General features: G+C 37.4%; 1 protein-coding gene across 10 annotated transcripts in view; it reads left to right on the top strand.

Annotated features, from left to right (window-relative positions):
- The window catches only part of LOC140135457 (uncharacterized), a 70,200-nt gene that overhangs the window by 9,501 nt on the left and 35,062 nt on the right, over window positions 1-25,637 (top strand). For 6 of the 10 annotated variants that reach the window (XM_072156956.1, XM_072156958.1, XM_072156957.1 and 3 more), the window contains exons 3-18: window positions 415-608; window positions 2,724-2,812; window positions 5,328-5,398; window positions 5,744-5,878; window positions 7,665-7,877; window positions 8,563-8,766; window positions 9,642-9,836; window positions 10,325-10,534; window positions 11,097-11,231; window positions 11,813-11,947; window positions 12,670-12,879; window positions 13,656-13,790; window positions 16,405-16,617; window positions 17,651-17,729; window positions 18,518-18,564; window positions 24,003-24,170. In XM_072156956.1, the coding sequence (XP_072013057.1) occupies window positions 415-608; window positions 2,724-2,812; window positions 5,328-5,398; window positions 5,744-5,878; window positions 7,665-7,877; window positions 8,563-8,766; window positions 9,642-9,836; window positions 10,325-10,534; window positions 11,097-11,231; window positions 11,813-11,947; window positions 12,670-12,879; window positions 13,656-13,790; window positions 16,405-16,617; window positions 17,651-17,729; window positions 18,518-18,564; window positions 24,003-24,170 (2,433 nt within the window). The remainder of the gene's footprint in view (window positions 1-414; window positions 609-2,723; window positions 2,813-5,327; window positions 5,399-5,743; window positions 5,879-7,664; window positions 7,878-8,562; window positions 8,767-9,641; window positions 9,837-10,324; window positions 10,535-11,096; window positions 11,232-11,812; window positions 11,948-12,669; window positions 12,880-13,655; window positions 13,791-16,404; window positions 16,618-17,650; window positions 17,730-18,517; window positions 18,565-24,002; window positions 24,171-25,637) is intronic. The other 4 variants (XM_072156962.1, XM_072156961.1, XM_072156959.1 and 1 more) reach the window with 3 other exon arrangements.

Raw genomic sequence — 25,637 nt, 5'->3', positions numbered from 1 at the left:
GGGGTGTGCGGGTGCATGTGCGGGGTGTTGGCTTTTCTAAAGTGGCAAATTAATATGATTTTGAAATTCAAAGAACACTGTCAATCGGACTCATTATTTGCAAAAAAGTGTGAAAGTATTATTGACAGAGAAGTCTCAACACACACTCTTAAAACGATCTTATCATCTTTGAATAGAAACTTTGAGGGGACGATTGTAAGAATCATCCCCTATTGGGGGATTTACCCCACCCCACGGGATCTACGCCTATGAGATTCAATGGGCAGTGACCTTTTTCGACATGTTACCATAAAAAGTAACATCTTAGCCCACACTCCGGCACTGACTTATGTTGACATATTATTGAAAATCGGTAAGACAAAAACAAATTCTTTGTTTGTAATACAACATATTTGATCTGTTTTCTCCCCAAAGTGGAACTTTTAGGCCTTGAATCGACAACGTTTACCGGTTTTATTCTACAAGCTCGTCGTGAATCCGATGATGTAATGGTTAATGGATTATGGAGCGACGTCTCTGATGGTACTCAGGGTTTGGCATGCCTCTCTGATGAAATACCGGTTGTAAATTTACAACTTGGAAAATGTCCTCCTTTGATACCATGCGGCGTGAGTATGTATATGCCTGTTATAATTATAAATATGTGAGGAATCCAGTATCACTCTTTCTGACAATGTTCTTGAACCTCAAACATTTATGATTTTGCAAGATGATTAAATTTGGTTTCAGCCGTGAATACCGGGCATGAATAGGCCTAGAGACGAGGGACAGTATAATTTATTACAAGCTTACAAAAATAGAGCCTAATGGCAAGTGCCTTTTCGTTTTATAATGGATTTGGCATACTCGATTTTGCTAGATGAATTCATATACTTTACCACTCACGAATATAGAGACCAGGCGTGAGGTCAATGTAATCTGAATTGCATGTGCTTCGATCATGATAAAACCCGGGGATAAAACAGCCTTATTAAAACAGTTATCGCTTTTCGTTCAAAATTAATTTTCGCGATTCACAATACAATGCACCGCCAACGGTTGCTCTTGCTGGTCCAAGTTTTGAGCTCCAGGGTCGACATCGCCTTCCTAGCCAACATTGGAATTTTACGCGAGTGCGATAACAATAATGCTGAAAACAGCTTTCGATATATTGATAACGGCGACGGTTCGCTATCTCTAAGGACCGCTATCTCTAAGGTTCGTTATCACTAATTACGAAAAAGGTCCACTATACCTAAGGTTCGATATCACTAATTTTTAATAAGGTTCCGTATTACTAAGGTTCGATGTCACTAATTTTAAATAAGGTTCGCTATCTCTAATTTTAAATAAGGTCCGCTATCACTAATTTATTGAAGGTTCGCTATCTCTAAGGTTCGCTATCACTAATTTAAAATAAGGTCCGCTATCTCTAATTTTAACAATCCCGATATCCCTAAGGTTCGCTATCTCTAATTTTAAATAAGGTCCGCTATCTCTAAGTTTCGCTATCTCTAAGGTTCGCTATCTCTAAGGTTCGCTATCACTAATTTCAAATAAGGTTCGCTATCTCTAATTTTAAATAAGGTTTGCTATCTCTAATTTTAAATAAGGTTCGCTATCTCTAATTTTAAATAAGGTTCGCTATCTCTAATTTAAATAAGGTTCGCTATAGCTGTCCTTATTTAAAATTAGAGATAGCGGGCCTTATTTGAAATTAGAGATAGCGGACCTTGTTTAAAATTAGAGATAGTGGACCTTATTTAAGATTAGTGATAACGAACCTTAGATATAGCGAACCTTAATCGAAATTAGTGATAGCGAACCTTAGTGATAGCGAACCATAACGATCGCGAACCTTAAACAAAATTAGTGATATCGAACCTTAGGTATAGCGGACCTTTATTGCAATTAGTGATAGCGAACCTTAGAGATAGCGAACCTTCAATAAATTAGTAATAGCGGACCTTTTTCAAAATTAGTGATAGCGAACCTTATTTTAAATTAGTGATAGCTAACCTTATTTAAAATTAGTGATAGCGAACCTTATTTAAAATTAGTGATATCGAACCTTAGAACTAGCGAACCTTATTCCAAATTAGCGATATCGAACCTTAGAAGTAGCGGACCTTTTTTTAGGTATAGCGAACCCTTTTCTCTATTAGAGATAGCGGGATTCGGATCTCCATAGACTTTACACGTTAGTGATAGCGAACCTTAGAGATAGCGAACCTTAGAGATAGCGGTCCTTAGAGATAGCGGGATGTTACCCTGCTTTTTAGTGTTTAAATATATTGAAATTTAAACACACAATGACATGTTTATGTGTTGTATTCGTATTACGTGGGCTTTGGATGTTGATATTTTCCCATATGATGCACTGTGTTGCATCAGATTCTTAGAATTGTCAAAATTCTGGAATTTTGACGAGCTGGAGGCGCATGGTATTGTGAATCGACCGAATTATTGTATACTCTAAAATCTTGTATCATAAATTGTTTTACTACTTTGAACAGAGACGAGGGAAAGTATAATCTAATTACGTGCTTGATGAGAAAAATAGTTCAGACTTCATCACAATACTAGTAGTCTCTTTTTTCGTATTGCATCATACTATGTTTGCGTTAAACATGTTTATGGGCAAATAACTCGTAGGAGGTTTTCCATACCCAAAGGAGAATCAAGAGTGCTGATAAAATCTATGGTAGGTTGTAGACTGAATCTTTTGTTTTTTACGATTGCAGAACACCTGGGGTCATTCTAATAGCACAGCAAAAGTTAGTGCGAGAGCTACCTGGACTGCTCCATTCGACATTGGGGACGTCTACTTCCAGTAAGTTATTTGGTTGGGCCAGTTCATACAGCGAGCATAATCTTGGTCAGCTATCCAGTTACTACCCCATGGAATATAGTAATTCTATCGTGGTAACTGTGCCACTCGGCCAAGATTCGGCTTTCTGCTCAGTTCATAGTCCGACGTCAAGTTTTGCGACTGTTTTACGTTGCGATAGAAGCCGCTGCCTTTACTTTTTTCCCGCTTCGATTTACGGTTCTATGCTGCAATTATGTTTCATTTAAACGATAATCATTGTTCTCAACGGGTAAACGTCGCTGCCAAATACTTGTTCGGATACACGCGCAAAATAAATTAGTGGCCCTAGCTCTTTCACGTCAACATGGTCAATGATAGTTCACAGAGACGCACATGGGAATAAGAATTTCGTTTTACCCGATGATGACATTTATGATTCATTTCACTGTTTGAAAAAACGTGTCTTAGCATATAAGCCCAATCGGCATTGAAAGTTTGAAATGCATTGTAGGACAGTTTTTGCAGTTTTAGGACACTTTGTCCTTTGACCTTTCAGAAAATTCAGAAATATTGGGTTTTTGTACGTACAAAATATAATCTAAAATGTTTTACAATATTTAAAACAAATATAAAAAATATTAATATTTTATAAATTAATTATTTGGTATTTTTAATGATCAAAATTATGACAATAATAATAAAATTAATAATAATTACGTCAATTTTCCCGATATGTCAGAGGTCAAAGTGTCCCAAAACTGCTCTCAAAAACCGGAAGTTAGAATGGCGATTGGGCTTATTGTTGCAGACGTTTCGGAGTAACCCTATCCATTTCGCAATGGTTTGAGATCAACCGAATATCTGTTCACATGTCTTATCTATGGCATAGTAAGGACTTTTTCAGGAGGGGGGAGGGCAAAGGTGGAAAAAGGGGGCTAAAAAGTACAAAAAAGCATTTAATCTTAAATAACAGGCGGCTAGCATCCACCAAGGGGACAAGAAGGGGTAAGAATCCTCACAGTAGTCCTACTATAGGGCCTTTTGGCTAGCATCCAACAAGGGGACAAGAAGGGGGAAGAATCTAAACGGTAGTCCTACTATAGGGCCTTTTGACTGTGGTGATCCAAAACTATGCTATATCATAAAACCTGGCTATATCCAGAGAACTGCTAAACCCAGTGCCTGCTAATTCCTCAGAAAAAAGTCCCTACGAATCTTGCCAAACTAATACCGATTTTCCAGTATTTGTAACATAACACCAGTAATGTTACGACTAGTCGGCCTTTTTTTTCAGGTGGGGGAATGGGGAGCAATCACTGGGTTTGGCGGTTCTCGGATATAATCGCAAAAATCGGTGATTAGTTGTTTGGTTATCAAAAACTTCCTTCACCCAATGGAATTTGGGGAGCTGCACAGATAATTGGTGGATGTTACAATCTAAATGCGGATAGGTGTGCGCCGTTCGGCAGCAACCTAGTTGATGCGATCTGATTGTGATGATTCACTATTGCAGCGAAATTACAGCGCTTTGAGTCCTCTAAGATCTGGAGAAAGGCGCTTTATAAATCCAAAATGTATTTATTTATTTTTATTAAAAGGCCCTATAGTAAGTCTATAGTAGGGCTAATTCACGGGGCGGGGGATCCACCTGCCCCTTGGATATGCCACATTCTTATCAATATTGTCTTAGAAATCATTTCCAAACAATAGAAATCGGAGATATATAGAATCAACGTGTTTTACCTTAAGGTTATTAATTATTTTAAACTGTTGTGATTTGGTAGTTCACAGCATCTTACGAATGGTAGTGAGCTTTGGCAAAAACTGCATCGCTCAATTCATAGCGAGCGTGTAGAAGAATTAAAATATCACAGATATACTTTTATAGGTGCTGCGGTTCTTGAGTTACGTTGTAAAGAGGGCTGAAACAACAACACTTTTGTAAAACGTACATAACTCATTAACAACAATAAATTAAGCAAGTTTGCAAAGTATACGATTATTTTGTAGAATGAACTTTTTCAAAACATCAAGGTGTTAATTTTCAATAATATATTGATCTGGATAATGAAAATCGATTTTTTAGGTTGCTTCGACCAACAATACCTCGTCTACCCTTAATGAACACTATCTAAGTCACGTCCTGTAAACCCGGTTAATGGAAAATTGTTCCAGAGAGACACACAATCATAGTCTAAAGTAGATAACCCAGCTAACCCTAAAATTATGTGTAAACTTATTTTTTCAAAAAAGGAATAGTTTGCACTATGTAGGACATTTTGTTCCCATCGAAATACAGCAAAAAAGATATAGGACTGAATGGGTATGGATCCTTTTCGCTGTGTTACCCAGGTAACAAAATGTCCTACATGTTGCAAACTATTCTTTTTTGATAATTGTAACAAGACAAACATGTAAACTGTCCAAACCCACACTCACATATATCATACCTACATGTACCGATCAAGATGAACAGTGTTATTTTTAGAAAAGTGACATTTTATAAATAGTTGTGAAAATTATTTTTTGTTTGCAGGGCTACCGTCGTGCAAGGGCCCCGCTCGGTTTATTACAGAAACGTCAAATCTTCCCTGCTAAAAGTACTAGGTGAATTTTGATATTTTAGAATTTTCTTTTCTTTTACTTTCCTCCCCTCTCCTCTCCTCTCCTCTCCCTTCCCTTTCACTTCGAATCCCTTTCTTCTTTTTCTTTCTTTCTTTCTTTCTTTCTTTCTTTCTTTCTTTCTTTCTTTCTTTCTTTCTTTCTTTCTTTCTTTCTTTCTTTCTTTCTTTCTTTCTTTCTTTCTTTCTTTCTTTCTTTCTTTCTTTCTTTTAATAATTATTTCTAAATTTTAAATTTAAAACTATTGAATCAATCCAAACTAATTTCATTATTTTAGCAATACAATATTTTCTCATAACACTCGCATTTCACTCCTTTCTTTTTAATCAGAGATAGGATGTGTTCCATTTGTTCAATATGAATGTTTGGTACCGATTGCCCCTGACCAAAAGTGTTTGCCAAAATCCAAGTTATGTGATGGAGTTCCAGACTGCGCTGACGGTGCGGATGAGGAGAACTGCGAACGTGAGTGGGAAATAAATATAATGATATAGCTCGCTTCACCTTGAAGCCTTTTAAAAACTGTTTTGACATAATCGTCACTGGGCGGGAAATAACCTAGCTTGTATGTGCATTTGACCTTGAAAATAAATTTGCCAATGATTCGCCAAACTATTCTTTTTCTGAAACATTTATCTGCCATAGTTCGCTAATATGTTACACACAGCAAACAGGTTAAAATGTCAGTACGATTAATGGCTTGGTCTTTGTTTATCGTTTACTTATGAATTTCACATCGCAGATTGTACAAACTATTCTGATGAATTCAGCATACATAGAGAAATATACGCGGAATGGAATAAACCGTACATCGGCGCATGTTGTATGTGAGTGTATCAGAATGATTGGTATCCATCAATATAGGTGTTTATTGAAAAGCCTGCCTCTTCCAAATGCAACATTGGATATTCTTAAAATGTCCAGAATGTTTATTTGACTTGTTAACTTACACAAATTATTTGGATCTTAAAGGGCATATATATTGCTCGGACAACATCATATCATTGACAAGCTAATATTATGAGGACAACGAAAATTACTTCTTTTTTGAGAAAATAAGACGTTTAAAATTGATATTCCGCAAAAACCAACTTAAGCAGCGAGTTCCTTCGAACGAGACAGATTTGACCTAGAAAAAAGTTTGACGTCATGAAATGAAATGTGCCCGCTTTGAAAGAATGGACTGTAAACACTCTCAATGCACAGAACGTATACTGTTGTTGTTCTCAGAAAAAACTCTGAATCAAGTATTACACATTTTATGGTTTTTAAACATATGGATAAAATCAGCCGCTAGTAAATTGTGATATTACAATTCATATGTATATCAACATCATGAGAAATATTTGGACTAAAAAATAAAAAAATAAATATTTTGAGCGTGATCAATACTGTATTTATTATGCAAATAAACAATTTCAATGGGCCGGTAGCTAACCTTTTGTTGACCATTGAAGGTCGCGCATTTATACATGAATGAACATGAAAAGAGCTCTAGGCTCATGTGTTATCGTGAACATGGGGGAACGGCGGGTAATCCCACTCTTGATATTGGTATGGTTTATGCTATCTTACGTTGTTTTAATGTGTAGCAATAGGCTTAAATGAAAAGGTGTTCGGGATTACCCTACTCTCCCCTATAGTGTCCACTTCATTCACAAACGTCATTCAGCTCGCTGCCTTGAAAATTAATTTCGCTTCGAACGAGGCCGAACTTTACCAACACATGTTCTCCTTTTTCAGGAGAAATACGCATAAAAATTTACGCGTGCCAATTTTTAATGTAATAATTATTTTCTTCGAATGGAGCTAAACTTATTTTTGCAATAGATATGCCCTTTAAGATGATTTTTAAAGTGTCAAACCCATCCATTATGAATGAAAACTGATGAGTACAATCATTTTGATCCTGGTTGACAAACAAAATGATTCAAAATCCGCATCGCCAAATTAACTCGCATAAAGTAAAGGTAAGTTCAAACGTGCTGGTAACAAAAAAACTCTTTAAAAAGAGTTTATACTGACTTTCAGCACAGGAATTGATTAAAATAAAGTGATTGCCAGCTTTTACTAAACATACTTAATAATGCTGAAGTCCTCAAACATATTTTTCCAAAAGATCTGTTTATAGTTGCTTTTGATCCTGCTGATTTGAAATGTGATCCCAAATCCTTCCAAAACAAGCTTTAATATTATTTTTCATAATAATGTGCGCTAACGTTTTAAATCTTTGGTTTGCTTTGAATTATAGCTGCTACTGGTGAATGTAGAGATGCAGACGGGAATCCTATAAACGAAGGCGGATCTCTGCCATCGTCTAATCCATGTGAAGTGGGTTGCGTGTGCCTTAGTGGTGAGCGTATCTGTGCTGCTATTGGCTGTCCACCACCTCCCGTTGGTGCTGAAAATTGTGAAGCAGAATACATCGATGGAGAATGTTGCCCATCCTATGAACATTGTGAAGGTATGTGAAGACATTATAAAAAGCACCTTTCTTAGCTAAAACCATTTTGAAGATGCAATGATCATGTACGCTTATAAAATATGTTGTCAATTAATTGTGAAAACCTCAAAGTCCTATTCTACTGTATGAGGTGTTATAAAGTGATGCGGCTATTATATTGAAGGAAGTGAAGTAATCTAAGAGCAGGGGTCTGGTGGTTCATCTCGATGTACTTCCCCCCAATCAGTCCCAAGTACAGGGAATAAAAGTAAAATAAAATGCAGCTTCCCATTAATTTAAGTTACCCAAAATGTAGAATTTATAAATTGACTTGATAATTTTTATAATCCGCATACAATATTTACGCACCCTGTAAGCCATAAGTTAATTTAGTTTTATAGGAAAGTATGACTTCAATCTTCACTTGGGTTACAATGAAACCATCCTACCTATTTTGGTGGATGAAAAAATACTTGGTGATTTTCATATTATGGTGGTCTGTTCATAGTCTCGGTCCCAGCCGATTTGTGCTCCTTCGTCACTAAACGAGGAACACAAACCGGCTGGGACCGAGACAAGTCTGTTCATATACATATGTGGTGGACGTTATAAGTGTCTTTATACTTCATTATCAACTGAGTTATAGTGAAAGAATCTATAGTCATTTATATGAAATATTTCACATTAAACCCAATCGTGTTCCTAGTTGACAATACAGGATTACAGTGCTATCAATGTTACCACTCTAAGACCAATGGAATTCTAGAACCAGGTCATGACAGTGAAGACCTTTGCTCCAACAACCCATTGAATATCGTCAATTGTTTGGAAGAAGAGCCCCTCCCTGCGGGACAAATTCACAGGTGCTACACTTCATCGTGGGATAGATTCAACGGTGATGGAAGTTATCGTAAGTAAAATTCATCGAGACGATGATCTTTGGGATGTCTGTGTGTGAGCTTGATTATCTAGTGAATGTATTTAAGCGATGTATTAACCATGTTAAATCTGATGGTAGACACACCTCGTCGGCCGTATCACATACTGACGTATTCGACATTTTTTAACATTTTTGAGAAAATTTGTATGTTAGTTTGTTACGTTCTACTCTATATATTCACCAAAAATCATTCCTCAAAGTGGCTTAATTAGTAAGATATTATTTAATTTAATTATGTCGTATTTACAAAACCTTGAAATGTTTGCATCACATAACGACGTATTTGCCGATCACCTATACTGCGCAAGCCCAGTAAATCGTATCTGAAGTTTGAAGAATTTGCCGTTTCACATACTGACGTATTTGCCCGACTCCGTCAATACACGGCAAAATTGCAGTTTTGTCCTTTTCACATACTGACGTATTTTCGCAACTGTTTCAGATACTGACGTATTTTCGCAACTGTTTCACATACTGACGTATTTGCGCGACGTAGATAATTGAACGGCGATTTTGACATTAGTCCTTTTTACATAGGGACGCATTTTATTTGTTTTAGATTTTTTGCAGAATAAGTTATGCTCTGATAGTGATAAGTAAATTATATTGAAAATATGGTATATTTGCATTACTGTTAAACTGGTTTTAATCGTCAATAATATTTTAATCAAGATTATGCAGCAAATGAAAATCGCTAGATTTTCAAGTTCGATTTTCTCGAAATGTGTATTTTGCAAATACGTCAGTATGTGATATGGCCGACGACCTGTTGCTATTCCTATATTGATTCCATATAGAAATACAACCATATGGCTAACTCAATTCTTCCAATCTGACATTCACAGGTAGTGGAGTACGTCGTGGTTGTGTAGCTGTAGACGAAGTAAATTACGGAAGCCTCCCTACGACAATAGATATCATCATCATTCAGGAAATTTTTGCCTTCATTCTTGGACCTAGTGATAGTCAAATCGGGAGGACAGATTTCTGTGACGCAGTCATCTGTAATAACGAGCCACCAAGGGCGGTCGATATAGAACGTGAGTTATAAAAATGTTTCATTTTGTAATACCTATTATTAATACAGTATATGCACCCAGCCCTGTATAATAGCCTTGTGACTTTCAGCTTATTGAATTTGCGATATGTTTCTTTATAACGTTTACATCAGAAGCCATATAATGGCATAAAATAACGGGCTCGCCCTTCGGTCTAATCAGGGCATTGTATAAGGAAGGCATCTCCTGCTTAGTGAGACAGGCCATCCGAATCAAGAAATATTCGCCAGAATTACTATTTATAGCGGCCAGGGACTGGAGTTACCATCCATTTACAATGCCCTGATTTGCACAATGGTCACCAAATGGGGAAAGTCCGCCACACCATCATTTAAACGATCTATTAGTTACTTTTTTCCCTGCTGTGGATTTGAAATATGATTCCATATCCTTCCAAAACTAGCTTAATATTATTTTTCACAAAATGCTGTGCGATGGCATTTTAAACTTCTGTTTGCTTTGATTTACAGCTGCTACCGGTGAATGTAGAGATGCAAACGGCAACCCTGTAAACGAAGGCTTGTCTCTGCCATCGTCTGATCCATGTGAAGACTGCGTGTGCTATAACGGTGAGCGTACCTGTGCTGTTTTGGACTGTCCACAACCTCCCGATGGCGGTGAAAACTGTGAACCAGAATACATTAATGGAGAATGTTGCCCATCCTATGAACATTGTAAAGGTATGTGAAGACAAAGTAACTACCCAATTTACGTTTTAAGATTTAGAGTTTACAAATTAATTTTATAGTACGTGTATGTACGCACCCGGTAAACCACGTATTTAGTTTCATAGGTTTCTCCGGGTGCTCTGGTTTTCCCCTGCTTCTGATATCGGACCACTTTCCAAAAAGGACCTCCTTTGCTTTGCTTTCCTCCCCTCCCCACTACTCTGCTCTCACTCCCCTTCGAATTTCCCCCTCTTTCTTTCTTTCTCTTTTCTTTCTTTCTTTCTTTCTTTCTTTTTACTCTCTTTCTTTTTTTTTTTCTTTCTTTTTTTTTTCTTTTCTTTTCTTTTCTTTTCTTTTCTTTTCTTTTCTTTTCTTTTTTTCTTTTCTTTTCTTTTCTTTTCTTTTCTTTTCTTTTCTTTTCTTTTCTTTTCTTTTTCTCCCCAGGTCTTTCCTTTAGTAATTATTTCTACATTTTAATTTTAAAACTATTGCATAAATCCAAATTAATTTCATTATTTTAGCAATACAATATTTTCTCATAACACTCGCATTTCACTCCTTTCTTTTTATTCAGAGATAACATGTGTTCCATTTTTTCAATATGAATGTTTGATACCCACTGCCCCTGACCAAAAGTGTTTGGCGCAGTCCAAGGTATGCGATGGAGTTCCAGACTGCGCTGACGGTGCGGATGAGGAGAACTGTGGACGTGAGTGGGAAATAATTATAAATTATAGAACTCGCTTCACCTTGCAGCCTGTTATAATCGTCGATGTCAATATTTGCCAATGATTCGACTAGCTTAGACGTTTCAGAAAAAGAATAGTTTGCACAATCTGCCACATTTCGCTAGCATGTTACACAGAGCAAATATGTTAAAATGTCAGGATTAATGGTTTGTGTCTTTGTTTATCGTTATTTATGAATTTCAAATCGCAGATAGTACAAACTATTCTTTTCCTGAATCCCTTGAGCTAGATGAACAATAATATTTGCCTCTTTCTTTCTTTCTTTCCCTTTCTTCCTTTCTTTCTTTCGTTCTTTCTTTCTTTTCCTTTCTTTATTTCTTTTTTCTTTCTTTCTTCCTTTCTTTCTTTCTTTCTTTCTTTCTTTCTTTCTTTTTTCTTTCTTTCTTTCTTTCTTTCTTTCTTTCTTTCTTTCTTTCTTTTTTAATAATTATTTCTAAATTTTAAATTTAAAACTATTGCATCAATCCAAACTAATTTCATTATTTTAGCAATACAATATTTTCTCATAACACTCGCATTTCACTCCTTTCTTTTTATTCAGCGATACTATGTATTCCATTTGTTCAATATGAATGTTCGATACCCACTGCCCCTGACCAAAAGTGTTTGGCACTGTCCAAGGTATGCGATGGAGTTCCAGACTGCGCTGACGGTGCGGATGAGGAGAACTGCGAACGTGAGTGGAAAATAATTATTATTATAGAGCTCGCATTACCATGAAGCCTTTTAAACTATTTTTGACATAATCGTCGCAGGACAGAAAATAACCTAGCTCTTATGTGCATTTGACCTTGGAAATCAAAACCCATATTCTAAAATTTGCCAATGATTCGTCTAGCTAAGATGTTTCAGAAAAAGAATAGTTTACACTATCTGCTATAGTTCGCTAGTATGTTACACACAGCAAAGAGGTTAAAACGTCAGTAGAAATAATGGCGTGTGGCTTTGTTTATCGTTAACTTATGAATTTCACATCGCAGATAGTATAAACTATTCTTTTCCTGAATCCCATAAGCTAGATCAACAATTTGAAAGGAGCAACACCAACTTTTGGAGCAACTGATGAATTCAGCATACATAAAGAAACATACAGGGAATTGAATAAACCGTACCTCAGTGTACACTGTTGTATGCGAGTGTATCAAAATGGTTGATACACATGAATATAGATGTTTATTAAAAAGCCTGCCTCTTCCAACATGTCCAAATGCAACATTGGATATTCTTAAAGTGTTCAGAATGTTTTAGTTTATGACTTGTTATACTTACACAAATTATTTGGATCTTATGTTGAATATTGATGTGTTAGGCTCATCAATGCAAACTGACTGGTACCAATCATTTTGATCCAGACAAAATATCGTAACTTTTAAAACTTCTGTTTGCTTTGAATTACAGCTGCTACCGGTGAATGTAGAGATGCAAACGGCAACCCTATCAACGAAGGTGAATCTCTTCCATCTTCTGATCCATGTGAAGACTGCGTGTGCTATAATGGTGAGCGTACCTGTGCTGTTTTGGACTGTCTACCACCTCCCGATGGTGCTGAAAATTGTGAAGTAGAATACATCGATGGAGAATGTTGCCCATCTTATGAACATTGTCAAGGTATGTGAAGACATTATAAAAAAAAAAGTAGCTACCTATTAATGTACGTGACAAAATGTTGAATGTACAAATTAACTTGATCTTGTTTATAATACGCTTATAATATTTACGCACCCAGTAAGCTTATACTGCGCACAAAATTAGTTTTTCGAACACTTAAACACTTAGTATTTTGATACCCCATTTGGATAGAAAAAATTGAATGGACAAAAGAGAGCATTTAAAAAGTGACAAATTTCGGCTATTTCTTTCTTTCTTTCGTTCTTTCTTTCTTTCTTTCTTTCTTTCTTTCTTTCTTTCTTTTTTTTTTTCTTTCTTTTTTTTTTTTCTTTCTTTTTTGTTCGTTCGTTCGTTTTCTTCGTTCGTTCTTTCTTTCTTTCTTTCTTTCTTTCTTTCTTTCTTTCTTTCTTTCTTTCTTTCTTTCTTTCTTTCTTTCTTTCTTTTTTTCTTTCTTTTTTTTTTCTTTCTTTCTTTCTTTTTCTTTTCGTTCTTTCGTTCTTTCTTTCTTTCTTTCTTTCTTTCTTTCTTTCTTTCTTTCTTTCTTTCTTTCGTTCTTTCTTTCTTTCTTTCTTTCTTTCTTTCTTTCTTTCTTTCTTTCGTTCGTTCTTTCGTTCTTTCTTTCTTTCTTTCTTTCTTTCTTTCTTTCTTTCTTTCTTTCTTTCTTTCTTTCTTTCTTTCTTTCTTTCTTTCTTTCTTTCTTTCTTTCTTTCAAAAATTATTAAGAGATACATTTTCTCATACTCGCACTCTCACTTCATTCCTTTCTTTTTGTTCAGAGCGAAGATGTAATCGATTTCTTCAATATGAATGTTTGGTACCGATTGCCCCTAACCAAAAGTGTTTGCCAAAATCCAAGGTATGCGACGGAGTTCCAGACTGCGCTGACGGTGCGGATGAGGAGAACTGCGAACGTAAGTGGGAAATAATTATAATGATAGAGCTCGCTTCACCTTGAAGCCGTTAAAACTATAACAAACGTGAGTGGGAAATAATGATAATGATAGAGCTCGCTTCACCTTCTTTCTGACATAATCGTCACTGGGCTATCTCTTATGTGCATTGACCTCCGAAATAAAAAAAATCCCATGTCAAAATTTGCCAATTATTCGCCTAAGTTAGATCTTTCAGAAAAAGAATAGTTTGCACTATCTGCTATAGTTCGCTAGTATGTAACAGCAAATAGGTTAAAATGTCAGTAGGATTAATGACTTGTGTATTTGTTTACCGTTTACTTATGAATTCCACATCGCAGATATTACAAACTATTCTTTTCTTAAATTCCATGAGCTAGATGAACAATTTGTACAGAGCAACGCCGAATTCAGCATACACAGAGAAACATACACGGAATGGAATAAACCGTTCCTCGATGTACACTGTTATATGCGAGTGTATCAAAATGGTTGATACACATGAATATAGATGTTTATTAAAAAGCCTGCCTCTTCCAAATGCAACATTGGATATTCTTAAAATGTCCTGAATGTCATGACTTGTTATACTTTATTGGGATCTTATGTAGAACTATTGAACATTAATGTGTCAGACTCATCCATTATCAATGCAAACTGACGCGTACCAATCATTTTGATCCAGTTTGGCAGACAAAATATCGTAACTTAAAACTTCTGTTCACTTTGAATTACAGCTGTTATCAGTGAATGTAGAGATGCAAATGGCAACCCTATAAACGAAGGCGTATCTGTGCCATCTTCTGATCCATGTGAAGTGAATTGCGTGTGCCTTAGTGGTGAGCGTATCTGTGCTGTTTTTGGCTGTCTACCACCTCCCGATGGTGCTGAAAATTGTGAACCAGAATACATCGATGGAGAATGTTGCCCATCTTATGAACACTGTGAAGGTATGTGAAGACATAAAAAGTAGCCACCTATTAATGTACGTGACAAAATGTAGAATTTACCAATTATCTTGATCTTGTTTATAATACGCTTATAATATTTACGCACCCAGTTAGCCCCACATTATACTGCGCACAATATGTGTCCGAACACTTAAAATGAAAGCAATATCTTAAAGGCACTAGCTGACACTCAACATAACGTCTCAAATAAACTGAGTAATCACCTGATGGATAATTTTGATACCTCATTTGGTACGATGCGACTTTATTTCCCCAAGTTATACTCCGGGCTGAGTGGTAGTGGAAGAATCTCGTCATTTATGTTTTACGTTTTAACCTAATCATGTTCCTAGTTGACAACACAGGATTAAAGTGCTACCAATGTTACCACTCTAAGACCAATGGAATTCTAGAACCCGGTCACGACAGTGAAGAACTTTGCCTCAACAACCCATTGAATATCGTCAATTGTTTGGAAGAAGAGACCCTCCCTGCGGGACAAATTCACAGGTGCTACACTTCATCGTGGGACAGATTCAACGGTGATGGAAGTTATCGTAAGTAAAATTCATTGAGACGATGATCTTTGGATCCCAGTGTGTGAGCTTGATTATCTGGTGAATGTATTTATATTAAAGCGATGAATTAAACAATGTTAGGCTAAATCTGATACAGTACTATCGAGCGCTTTTAAAACATGCAAACATGAAGAGACCCATCCATAAAAGTGTAAAAGGTTTTGAGCAAATCATCGATACACATAGTTTACGAACAAGTAAACCTGAAAATGTGTGTCTCAACCCCATTAGCTCAGTTGGTAAAGCGCCAGACTTTGGTACATTTTCATTTGTCAAAAACGCTCGATAGTAAGCACATATGCTAACTATCGAGTTTTTACGGTAGTAGAAGCTCCTGTTGCTATTCTTATTTGATTCCATGCAGAAATACAACGTAATTGCTAACTCTATTCTTCCAATTTGACATTCACAGGTACTGGAGTTCGTCGTGGTTGCATAGCTGTAGACGAAGTTAATTACGGAAGGCTGCCTACGACAATAGATATCATCATCATTCAGGAAATTTTTGGCTTCATTCTTGGACCTAGTGATAGTCAAATCGGGAGGGCAGATTTCTGTGACTCCGTCATATGTAATGACGAGCCACCACGCGCGGTCGATATAGAACGTGAGTTATAAAAATCTTGAATTTACTAATTCATTTTATAATACCTATTATTAATATAATGCACCCAATATAATAGTCGCAAAATTATTTTTTCATAGGAAAACCAAGGTACAAATTTAGTGTTTTGTAATTTAAAATGTTGATTGTTGTGAGGATATGGCGTATATCAAATGAAAGCTTATAACAAGTTTTGGATTTTGTGCTTTTTAGGTGCTTTGAAAACAAAATCAAAGCTATTCACGAGTGTCTCCGTGTGATGGTCACAGAGTTCTGAATTTGACACGCATTTAGACGATTCTCTATTTAAGGCCCTATGATTCAATAGATTTAATTTCATATAAATCAAAAATAATTTCATATTAAGATAAGGCCCGGGGATATGAGGTTTTCTCAAAAAAAAAATCCTTCCAAAACTAGCTCAATATAATTTTTCACAATACTGTGCGCTAACGTTTTCAAACTTCTGTTTTGAATTACAGCTGCTACCGGTGAATGTAGAGATGCAAATGGCAACCCTATAAACGAAGGCGTATCTGTGCCATCTTCTGATCCATGTGAAGTGAATTGCTTCTGCCTTAGTGGTGAGCGTATCTGTGCTGCTATTGGCTGTCTACCACCTCCCGATGGTGCTGAAAATTGTGAACCAGAATACATCGATGGAGAATGTTGCCCATCCTATGAACATTGTGAAGGTATGTAAAGACAAAGTTTAACTACCTAATTTAAAGAAACTCACCTGGGTTAAGCACATTTCCAACACTGCTGCCAGAGCTGGACAGAAGCTTGGAGCACTAAGGCGGGTAGCAAACAAGCTTGATGTTAAAGGGAGAGCCACAGTTTAAAAGGCCCAGGTTCGTAGTGTTATGGAGTATGCCTCACTATGCTGGATGAGTGCCTCAACCACCACCCTGAAGCTCCTTGACGCCATACAGAGCAAAGCATTGAGGATTATTGGCGTAGACGAGCAGCAGGCAAGAATGGACATCCCCTCTTTACATCACAGACGACAGGTGGCTGCTGCATCTGTGCTCTACAAGATGCACACCAGCTTGTGCCCGCCAGACTTAAAAGCATTGCTGCCTAAGCCTTACGGGATCAGACGAGCCACTCGCACCAGTCTCTCAATGCCAAGTCACGCACTGACTGAGCCAGTCTCAAGAACCTTGTCAACAGGCAGAACTTTCGTCCATGTTGCAGTACATGTTTGGAATGGAATCCCGGATTGTGTAGTTGGAGAGATCACTGATTATGGGGATCAATCCTTCAAGAGCCGTGTACATCAACATCTTTTGGGATTATGATTTAGCAGAGGGTTCTTGTCACTCTCCTAAGCTGCCGTGAACCACTGATTAGCCCATACGGATTACTAATATAGTGCCCTGTTGCCTATATAAGTGCTTGACATGGTCATTCCTATTGGGCTATTGTTCACCTTGCATTTTTTTTTTTTTTTTTTTTAAATACCTGGGGAAAATTGCAAAAAAGACAATTAGACATGTATTTTGGCTTCCAAAATTGTGTATTTCTAGCAGGCCTATGATCGTTTCAATAATTTGCACAACACAAGATCCATAATGTGCTGTTAATGTCAGATTGGAAAACTATTAGAAATTGCATGTTTGAAACACCCTGTATATATGTGAAGATACAGACATCAATTAATGTTTTCCCATCTTGTTTATCAACCATTTGTTTTAATCTTACTGTTTTATTTTTTATCATTAGCTCCTGGACCTTGTTCATTTAACGGTAGGACATATTCATTAAGCGAGTCCAGGCCTGCTGAGGATGGTTGTAATACATGGTAAGAACTAACAAATTTAAAGCTGAAGATGAATCTTAGTTTATTAGGCTGGTATAATTTGTTTGTACTTTTTCTCCAGTAATGCCCAAATCTGAATGCGTATTTTGACAATAAAAGAGAAATCTGAAAACCCCGATAAAACTGTATTCATAAGCTCAGAAGATAAGGTTCTTTGTATTTGATCCAGAGTGTCCACTTGTGTATATTTCAACCACACCTGTTGTCTTTATCAACACTTGATGGTAGTGACTGGTATTGGTAACCGACGTTAGATGTAGTTCCAGCGTCGATCTTGGGGTTGCCTGTTGGATTTCCTTCAAGGGATTTTCTTGATCCCTGTTTCAGAAACTCATCAAATATGTGAGATAATTGGTAGTGTCCTTCGTCTCGGTTCATGGTGGTGCCCCTCCTTTTTCTTATACCCTCCTTTATCCAGCGACACGGAGCAAAATAGATACACTCGCTTGATAAAAGAGATCAACCCTAGAACTACTTCTAGCATCGTTTGCCAATAGACTGCTATTGGCAAACCCATCAAGTGTTGATAAAGACAACAGGTGTTGTTGAAACATACATATTAAAGTAAGTGAACATTCTGGATCAGATACAAAGAACTTTATCTGCTGAGGTTACTCTACCAATCTTGACGAATCTGTTCAATCATGTATTTCATAGATATTTTGACAACAGGGGAAGCAACAAGTCAGTCATACCAACAGGACACCTGTCTTTCTGTCTGTCTGTCTGTGTCATTCATTTTGATTACAATGTTGACATTTCATTTCCAGTTACTGCACTGATGGTGGATCCTGGGCTTGTACAGAAATTGGATGTGGTAAGCAGATGTTGACATATAAAATAAAATTGTTGTTGACAAATGTTTTGAGATCATTGGCTTGTAATGTTGTGGTATGGACTAAAATTTTTTTTTTCATTTGTCTCATCCCATTCATTATTCATGTATTTAGGGGGTCCTTAGTGGAAATGTGTGCGATTTGGGTGCATTTTGTGTGCGATTTGGGTGTATTTTGTGTGTGATTTGGGTGCATTTTGTGTGCGATTTGGGTGCATTTTGTGTGCGATTTGGGTGCATTTTTCAGGTTCTTTGCTATAACTGTGGGTTACAATTATCAGAAAATTGATTTAGCGATGGGTTTAAAATTTTGGTTTGGTTCTTGGTTCTTGCTCATAATCTTCTAAATGTTGATGGACAATGTCAATGATATTTTGTTTTTGTAAACAGTGGCGTGTCCAGGGGGTGCTTTGGGGGCTGAAGCCCCCCGCACTTTGTTAAAAAATCATGTAAAATCAGCAGTTAGTGCTGTGCAGCATCCTAGGGTGGCTCCACACTGCTCTGCATTCGACACAACATTTTCAACTGTTTCTGTGAGATTTTTGCATCAACTTTTATACTGGTAGATAGAGTTATGTTCACAGATTTTTCTGAGCATAACTACAACATTTTACTCAATCTGGATTTTGAGTTTTCTATGGAAATAGTTTCAATATTTTGAATCTTCAATGACTGTAAGCTGAATATATATATTGAACTTCATGTTATCATCATTGATTCTTCATTGATTGATTTGGATAATGGTGCACTTGAAGTGGACAATTGACCACTTGATGAGGACAATAAATTACCAGCATGTTTCTTTTGTTATGTAAATGTGCTCCTTTCTGGACTACACAGGACCAGCATCTACACAGGAACCTGTATATAAGTATGCACCACAAGTTCTACATAGTTTAAATACAACTTGCTCTGGATCTGTTATTTGTCAACTTTCGAAAGAAGTTTGTAATACCCTACAATCTCTCAAACTGGATAAGAACCCATGCAGTTCTCATGATCTAGCAAAACCAAAGAGGAAAACAAGACGCAGCAAAAGAAAGAAACAATCTCACTTTGAAAAACTTAACAAGAATAAGGACACTGTTAAATTTAGCATTCTTAATACTAGATCTGTCAGAAATAAGACTACTGAATTTGTAGACTTTGTTATTGACAATAATCTTGAAATTATTGCACTCTGTGAATCCTGGATCAAACCAGAGAACCAATCAGTTATTGGAAATATCACTCCAGATGGTTACAAATTAACCCACTGTCCAAGACCTGGTTCCAAACGTGGAGGAGGTGTAGTCTTAGTTTATAAATCTGGATTGAATGTACGTGTCTTAAACAGCGAATTGATCTTCACATCATTTGAATCGCTTTGTGTAGAAATTACCAGCGGCTCTACATCTCTTTGCCTAGTTATAATCTATCGTCCTCAACCTAAATCTACTGGAAGCGCATTTGGCATATTCCTTGAGGAATTTTCATCACTTGTTGATAGATATTTGCTCAGCAATAGCACTGTCATCTTTGCCGGAGATTTTAATATCCACGTTAATAAGCCTACTGACTGTGAAGCGAAATCATTTGCAAGCCTTCTGGAAGCAAGTTATTTAGAGCAACACATTCATGTTCCTACTCATAGGGATGGCAACACACTTGATCTACTAATCACCCGCCAATCAGATCCTGTCATCTTCTCTGATCTGAAGGTCGTAGATGGCATCGGAGATACACCTGACCACTTTGCAATTTTGTGCAAACTTTTCCTAAAAAAAAGCCACCAGTCGCAACAAAACTTATCACTGCTAGAAATTTGAAGAGTATAGACATTGTCACCTTTTGCAAGGACATTGATGATTCTGACATTATCAACACCCTTTCTGATTGTGATGTGAACCAACAAGTTGAGAAATATAATGACACCTACAAGGTATCCTTGATAAACACGCGCCTTCAAAAACTCGCTCTGTAAAAGTTCGTCCAAATACTTCATGGTATAACTCTGAAATCCTCAAAGAAAAGAAAAAGCGGCGTCAACTTGAGAACAAATGGAGGAAATCTCGCTTGGAAATTGATCACCAACTTTACACAAGGCAAAAGCAACATGTTAATGCTCGTGTAAGGAAAGCAAAGCAACATTACTACAACAATTTGTTGATTGAAAATGCAAAGGATCAGAAACGTCTCTTCCAAATCGCCGATCAACTACTTCATCGCCGTCAAGTATCCTCGCTTCCTGATGCTACTTCTGATAAGAGTCTAGCTAATCAGTTCTGTGACTATTTTACAGAGAAAATAAGAACCATTCGTAAAGGGTTTGAGCTTGCCGATGATTGGTCCTGTGAGGATGTACGACCTGTCTTTCACAGCTTGACAACATTCGCGCCAGCAACTGAGGAAGAGGTTTCACAGATTATTTTCAAATCTCCCTCTACTTCGTGTGAACTCGATCCCATTCCAACCACACTCCTCAAGAAAGCTTCTGCTGCCATTGTGCCACTTATCACCAAGATTACAAACTGTTCTCTTAAAGAAGGAACCTTTCCTGACATTTTAAAAGTCGCACATGTACGCCCACTGATCAAGAAACAGAACCTGGACCAGAATGTCTTCAAAAATTACAGGCCTGTATCTAATCTGACTTTCCTTGGAAAGACTATTGAACGTGTCGCACTAGCTAGGCTATCATCATTTCTTCAAATTCATAATCTGAATGAAAAGTATCAATCAGCCTACCGCGCATTCCATAGTACGGAAACTGCTTTGTTACGAGTGCAAAATGATTTTCTACGTGCAATGGACAAGACCAAAATTACGCTGCTTGTGCTCCTTGACCTTTCTGCAGCATTTGATACTGTGGACCACAGAATACTTCTGTTGCGCATGAAAGAGCGACTTGGAATTGATAGCATCGCACTTAACTGGTTTCAAAGTTACTTGTCAAACAGGAGCCAGTTAGTTTGTATTAATGATCAGACTTCGGACACTGCTGCATTGGATTATGGCCTACCGCAAGGTTCATGTGTTGGACCAGCATTATTTCCAATTTACACTCTGCCCTTAGGTGATGTTATAAGCAAGCATGAGGTAGACTATCATTTCTATGCTGATGATAGCCAATTATATCTATCTGTTGAGCCTACTCAAGAAGCTGTTGATGCAGGCCTTGCCAAACTTGAGAACTGCATTGACGATGTTCGCGGGTGGAAAGGAAGCAACTGCTTGAAGTTAAATGACTCTAAAACTGAATTTATAATCATTGGCTCAAGACAGCAATTGGAGAAAGTCAACATTCCGCACATTAGGGTTGGTTCTTCTTATATTGAACCATCCACTGACATAAGAAATCTGGGTGTTATGTTTGACACTTCATTGACTATGGAGAATCAGATCACGTCCATGTCCAAAGCTGCTTGTTTATCACTGCGCAACATTGGAAGTGTACGCAAATATTTGACCAGAGATGCAGCAGAAACTCTCACTCATGCTTTTGTGACATCAAGAATTGATGGAAATAATGCTCTCCTAAATGGTCTGCCAGATAAGCAACTTAATAGGCTCCAGAGACTACAAAACATGGCTGCACGCATCATAACTTACACCAAAAGTCTGACCACATCACACCTGTGTTAGCGGACTTACATTGGTTACCTGTTAAACAACGAGTGTCTTTCAAAGTTTGTTTGATCTTGTTCAAATGCATGCATGGTCAGGCACCCCTCTACTTGAGTGATCTAGTTGATGCTTTCACTCCGGATAAAGCTGGGTTGAGATCAACGGACAGTGGACGCCTGCTGGAGCTTTGTACAAGAACCCTTTGGGGAGATAGATCCTTCGAAGTTGGTGCACCTAAACTATGGAACACACTGCCTGTAGCCCTAAGAACATGTGACAATATCGCAACTTTCAAATCTGGACTTAAGACCCATCTATACAATGAGGCATTCAAAGAGTGACTCTTTTAGTATTTGACTCTTTTTCAAATGAACTGTGTCACCATGTTGATATATATTTTCTCAGATCTTTTGAACTTGTTGTGTCAAGCGCCATTGAGCGTCGAAAGGCGGATACCGGCGCTATATTAAATCGTCATTATTATTATTATTATTATTATTTTATTATTAGTTTTTTGGCGATTTTAGCCACTAAGCCCTCCGCATAACTCTGAAAGCCCCTCTAGCTGAGCCCCCGCAGGTACAGATCCTGGACACGCCTGTGATAAAACTGAATGTCTTTCTTAACATGGTGGTCCCGTGTACCAGATGAGCAATATCTGGACATGTAAAAGTGGCAGGCCTTTGCGTAAAGAGCAGGGGATCAGCCCGGGCCTGTTGTCTATCAAACTCAGCATTGAGGTCAACTTGCGCTGCCCTTAGGGGCTTAGCAGCATATCGACCAATGGTACTCTTTGAGGGATGTGAGTATCCAGAAATAAACGATAGGAATTGTTATTTTGACTATCCTCTACCGTGTGATAGACGACAGGCAGGTCCAATATTTTGAGTAGTGGATACATTCTTAGTCAGTTAGATATTATTTTTATAACTGTAAACTATTTGTTAAAGCAAGAATTAATTAACCGTCATAAAAACTCCCCTTTTTCTTAAAATGAACGAAACTTGTTTACAACTTCACATCTTTTGTTGCGCGTACTGCTAGCGCGTGCGAGTATTTCACACTGCGTCTACGCATACAACGCGCACCTCTATGAGCGTGTAACGCGTTATCAACACTCATGATGACGTGGTCGTCTATCGCCTGATAGACGACACCCAAAATCATGTGATATCCAATCAGATTATGTGTCTACGTAATAGACCACTCCCACTGACTAAGAATCGTGGATAAATGCTGTTTTATTATTATTGGTGAAAAACACCACGCTGATGCAAAGTAGGGATGCACTGGATTATGTAACAGCATGCAGTGATGACTCCTAAGAGGAAGCAATTCAAGGGAGGTTTTTTTTGAACCATAATTATACTTTTAATTGCCTTATATGGCTTCAAGTGCACCTATAATTCCTATTTAATTTTGAATTTAGAAATTGATCATTTGTTTGGACTAGAGAAATTATATCAAATCATAGTTATGAATCAATGTGAATGCTCATTTTGAAAGACAACAACAGTGATTTGTTGTGATGTGTCACATTTTATAGTGGTTGGATTATCAATGATGAAGAATCAAAGATTAATGACTCCGCCATGTTTGCATGTCGCTCATGGAGGGCAAATAGCGTACCTCTGGATTATGATGCTATATGCCGGGTAAACTTTGATTCAAAGGATTCAAAGTGTGTTATTTGTGTTCTTCATGTAGTGCATTGTGCCAAATTTTGAGTCAGTACTCTTTGGGTATAACTATCTCTTTGATTACATTAGATAACAAAAATGTTAATTAACTTTCTTCTTTATCTTATATATTAGATTTTTGCCCTAATGGTACCCTGCCAGTGCTTTGCACTGACCCATGTTCAGTGAGTTCTTGTGCCGCATATCCCAATGCTAGATGCCGGTCAAATTTCTGTGGAGGATGCAATGCTGAATTTTATGATCATATCAGTGGAAGACGACTGACATCAGAACAATGTGGGGGTAAGTTAATAACCTGCTGAAGGTCATTGCAGAGATTCTACAAGGTATTCTTAATCCCTTGCGAACGTTCCTGCAATCTTGTTGGTTCTTACCCGTGGGATATGACACGATATGACACGGGTCAGCGTTTGTGCATCAATGCGATACACGTATTCGCTATTTGAACCAATCGGAGGCGCATAGAAACAACGGGACTTATCGATTTTAAGCCCTAGGTAGTTCCTTGTAAATGTAGGATTTAATTTGATTGAAATTTGTAAAACTTATGCTATTTCTATTTGAATTGAAGTGTTTAAGAATGAGAATAAAAGTATTGTTTTAAGCCGCTGTCGTGCATCTATCATCTCATATAACACGGGCGACATCATTATTGTTGGCATAAAACAACTCGGCTTCGCCTTGTTTTACTTAAAATAATGATGTTGCCCATGTTATTTGAGACGATAGATGCACTCCCTGGCTAAAACCAATACCTTTATTCTCTAGTGGTCTACTTTGTGTCACCTCAAGTGCGTATTTCACTTGTCGCTGTAACAAATTGTGCACCAACCTAATTCCACAGAGTGTATGCACACAGAATGAATCTGAAAGAAATTTTTCGCATACAAACATTATGTAGCCAAAGGTTTCTGATGGTATAAAAATTTCAATCATTTTTTAGATAAGTGGGGGGATGAGGCTGGGGATCACAAAATGCCCCTAAATGTAGTTGCCAAGTATTGGCAAATCACTTGAGCAGCCAATCATTGGTACTGCATAATTACAAGCACATTTAAGGTACATGAATTAAAGAATTTATCATAGCTTATGATAATTTATAAGAAGAAAAAAAACGCAATGATTTACAGTGCACTACGCACAAGCACAACGAATAGACATGATCAACAAGCCTCAGCACACTTTACAGGTTGTCCCTAACCACTACGTTCCATAAACCATTTAACAGCAAATCAGGGACTTTGCTGCTTATAGTAGCGCACACCCTAGACAATCCACAATGCCTTCACAGCCAGGATCAGCTCCACAAGTTCTGTATGGGTTACAGTGAGACAATTAGCAGTAAGTGCCTTGTCCAGGGGAGTTTACTAAACCACCGCCAGGGTTCGAACTCGCAACCTCTTGCATCATAGTCAAACGCCTTAACGATTGAGCTAACTTGACTGCAATATTATACAAATATTGACTGCTATGAGGGACATGGTTACAATTATAGGCCCAAGGTGATCTCAAAACCATGCTATGACCCGAGGCACAGTTTGTTTTATATACCAAATGGATGTGCATGGATGTTGCAGTTGCGCAATTTGAATGGGACGCATGTAACCGGTCCATAGTTCATTTCCATGACTGGTTCATTTTGAGGGCATAGCTAGTTCAATGGCTTCACTTTCAACCAATCAGATGACAGGAATCTATGAGGTATATAAGAATTGTCTATGATTTATAGACAGTATGCCAACATTTTCA

This window comes from Amphiura filiformis, chromosome 16 (genome assembly GCF_039555335.1).
Source record: "Amphiura filiformis chromosome 16, Afil_fr2py, whole genome shotgun sequence".
In the NCBI taxonomy this organism is placed as follows: domain Eukaryota; kingdom Metazoa; phylum Echinodermata; class Ophiuroidea; order Amphilepidida; family Amphiuridae; genus Amphiura; species Amphiura filiformis.
This window is presented reverse-complemented; position numbering and strand designations above follow the sequence as displayed.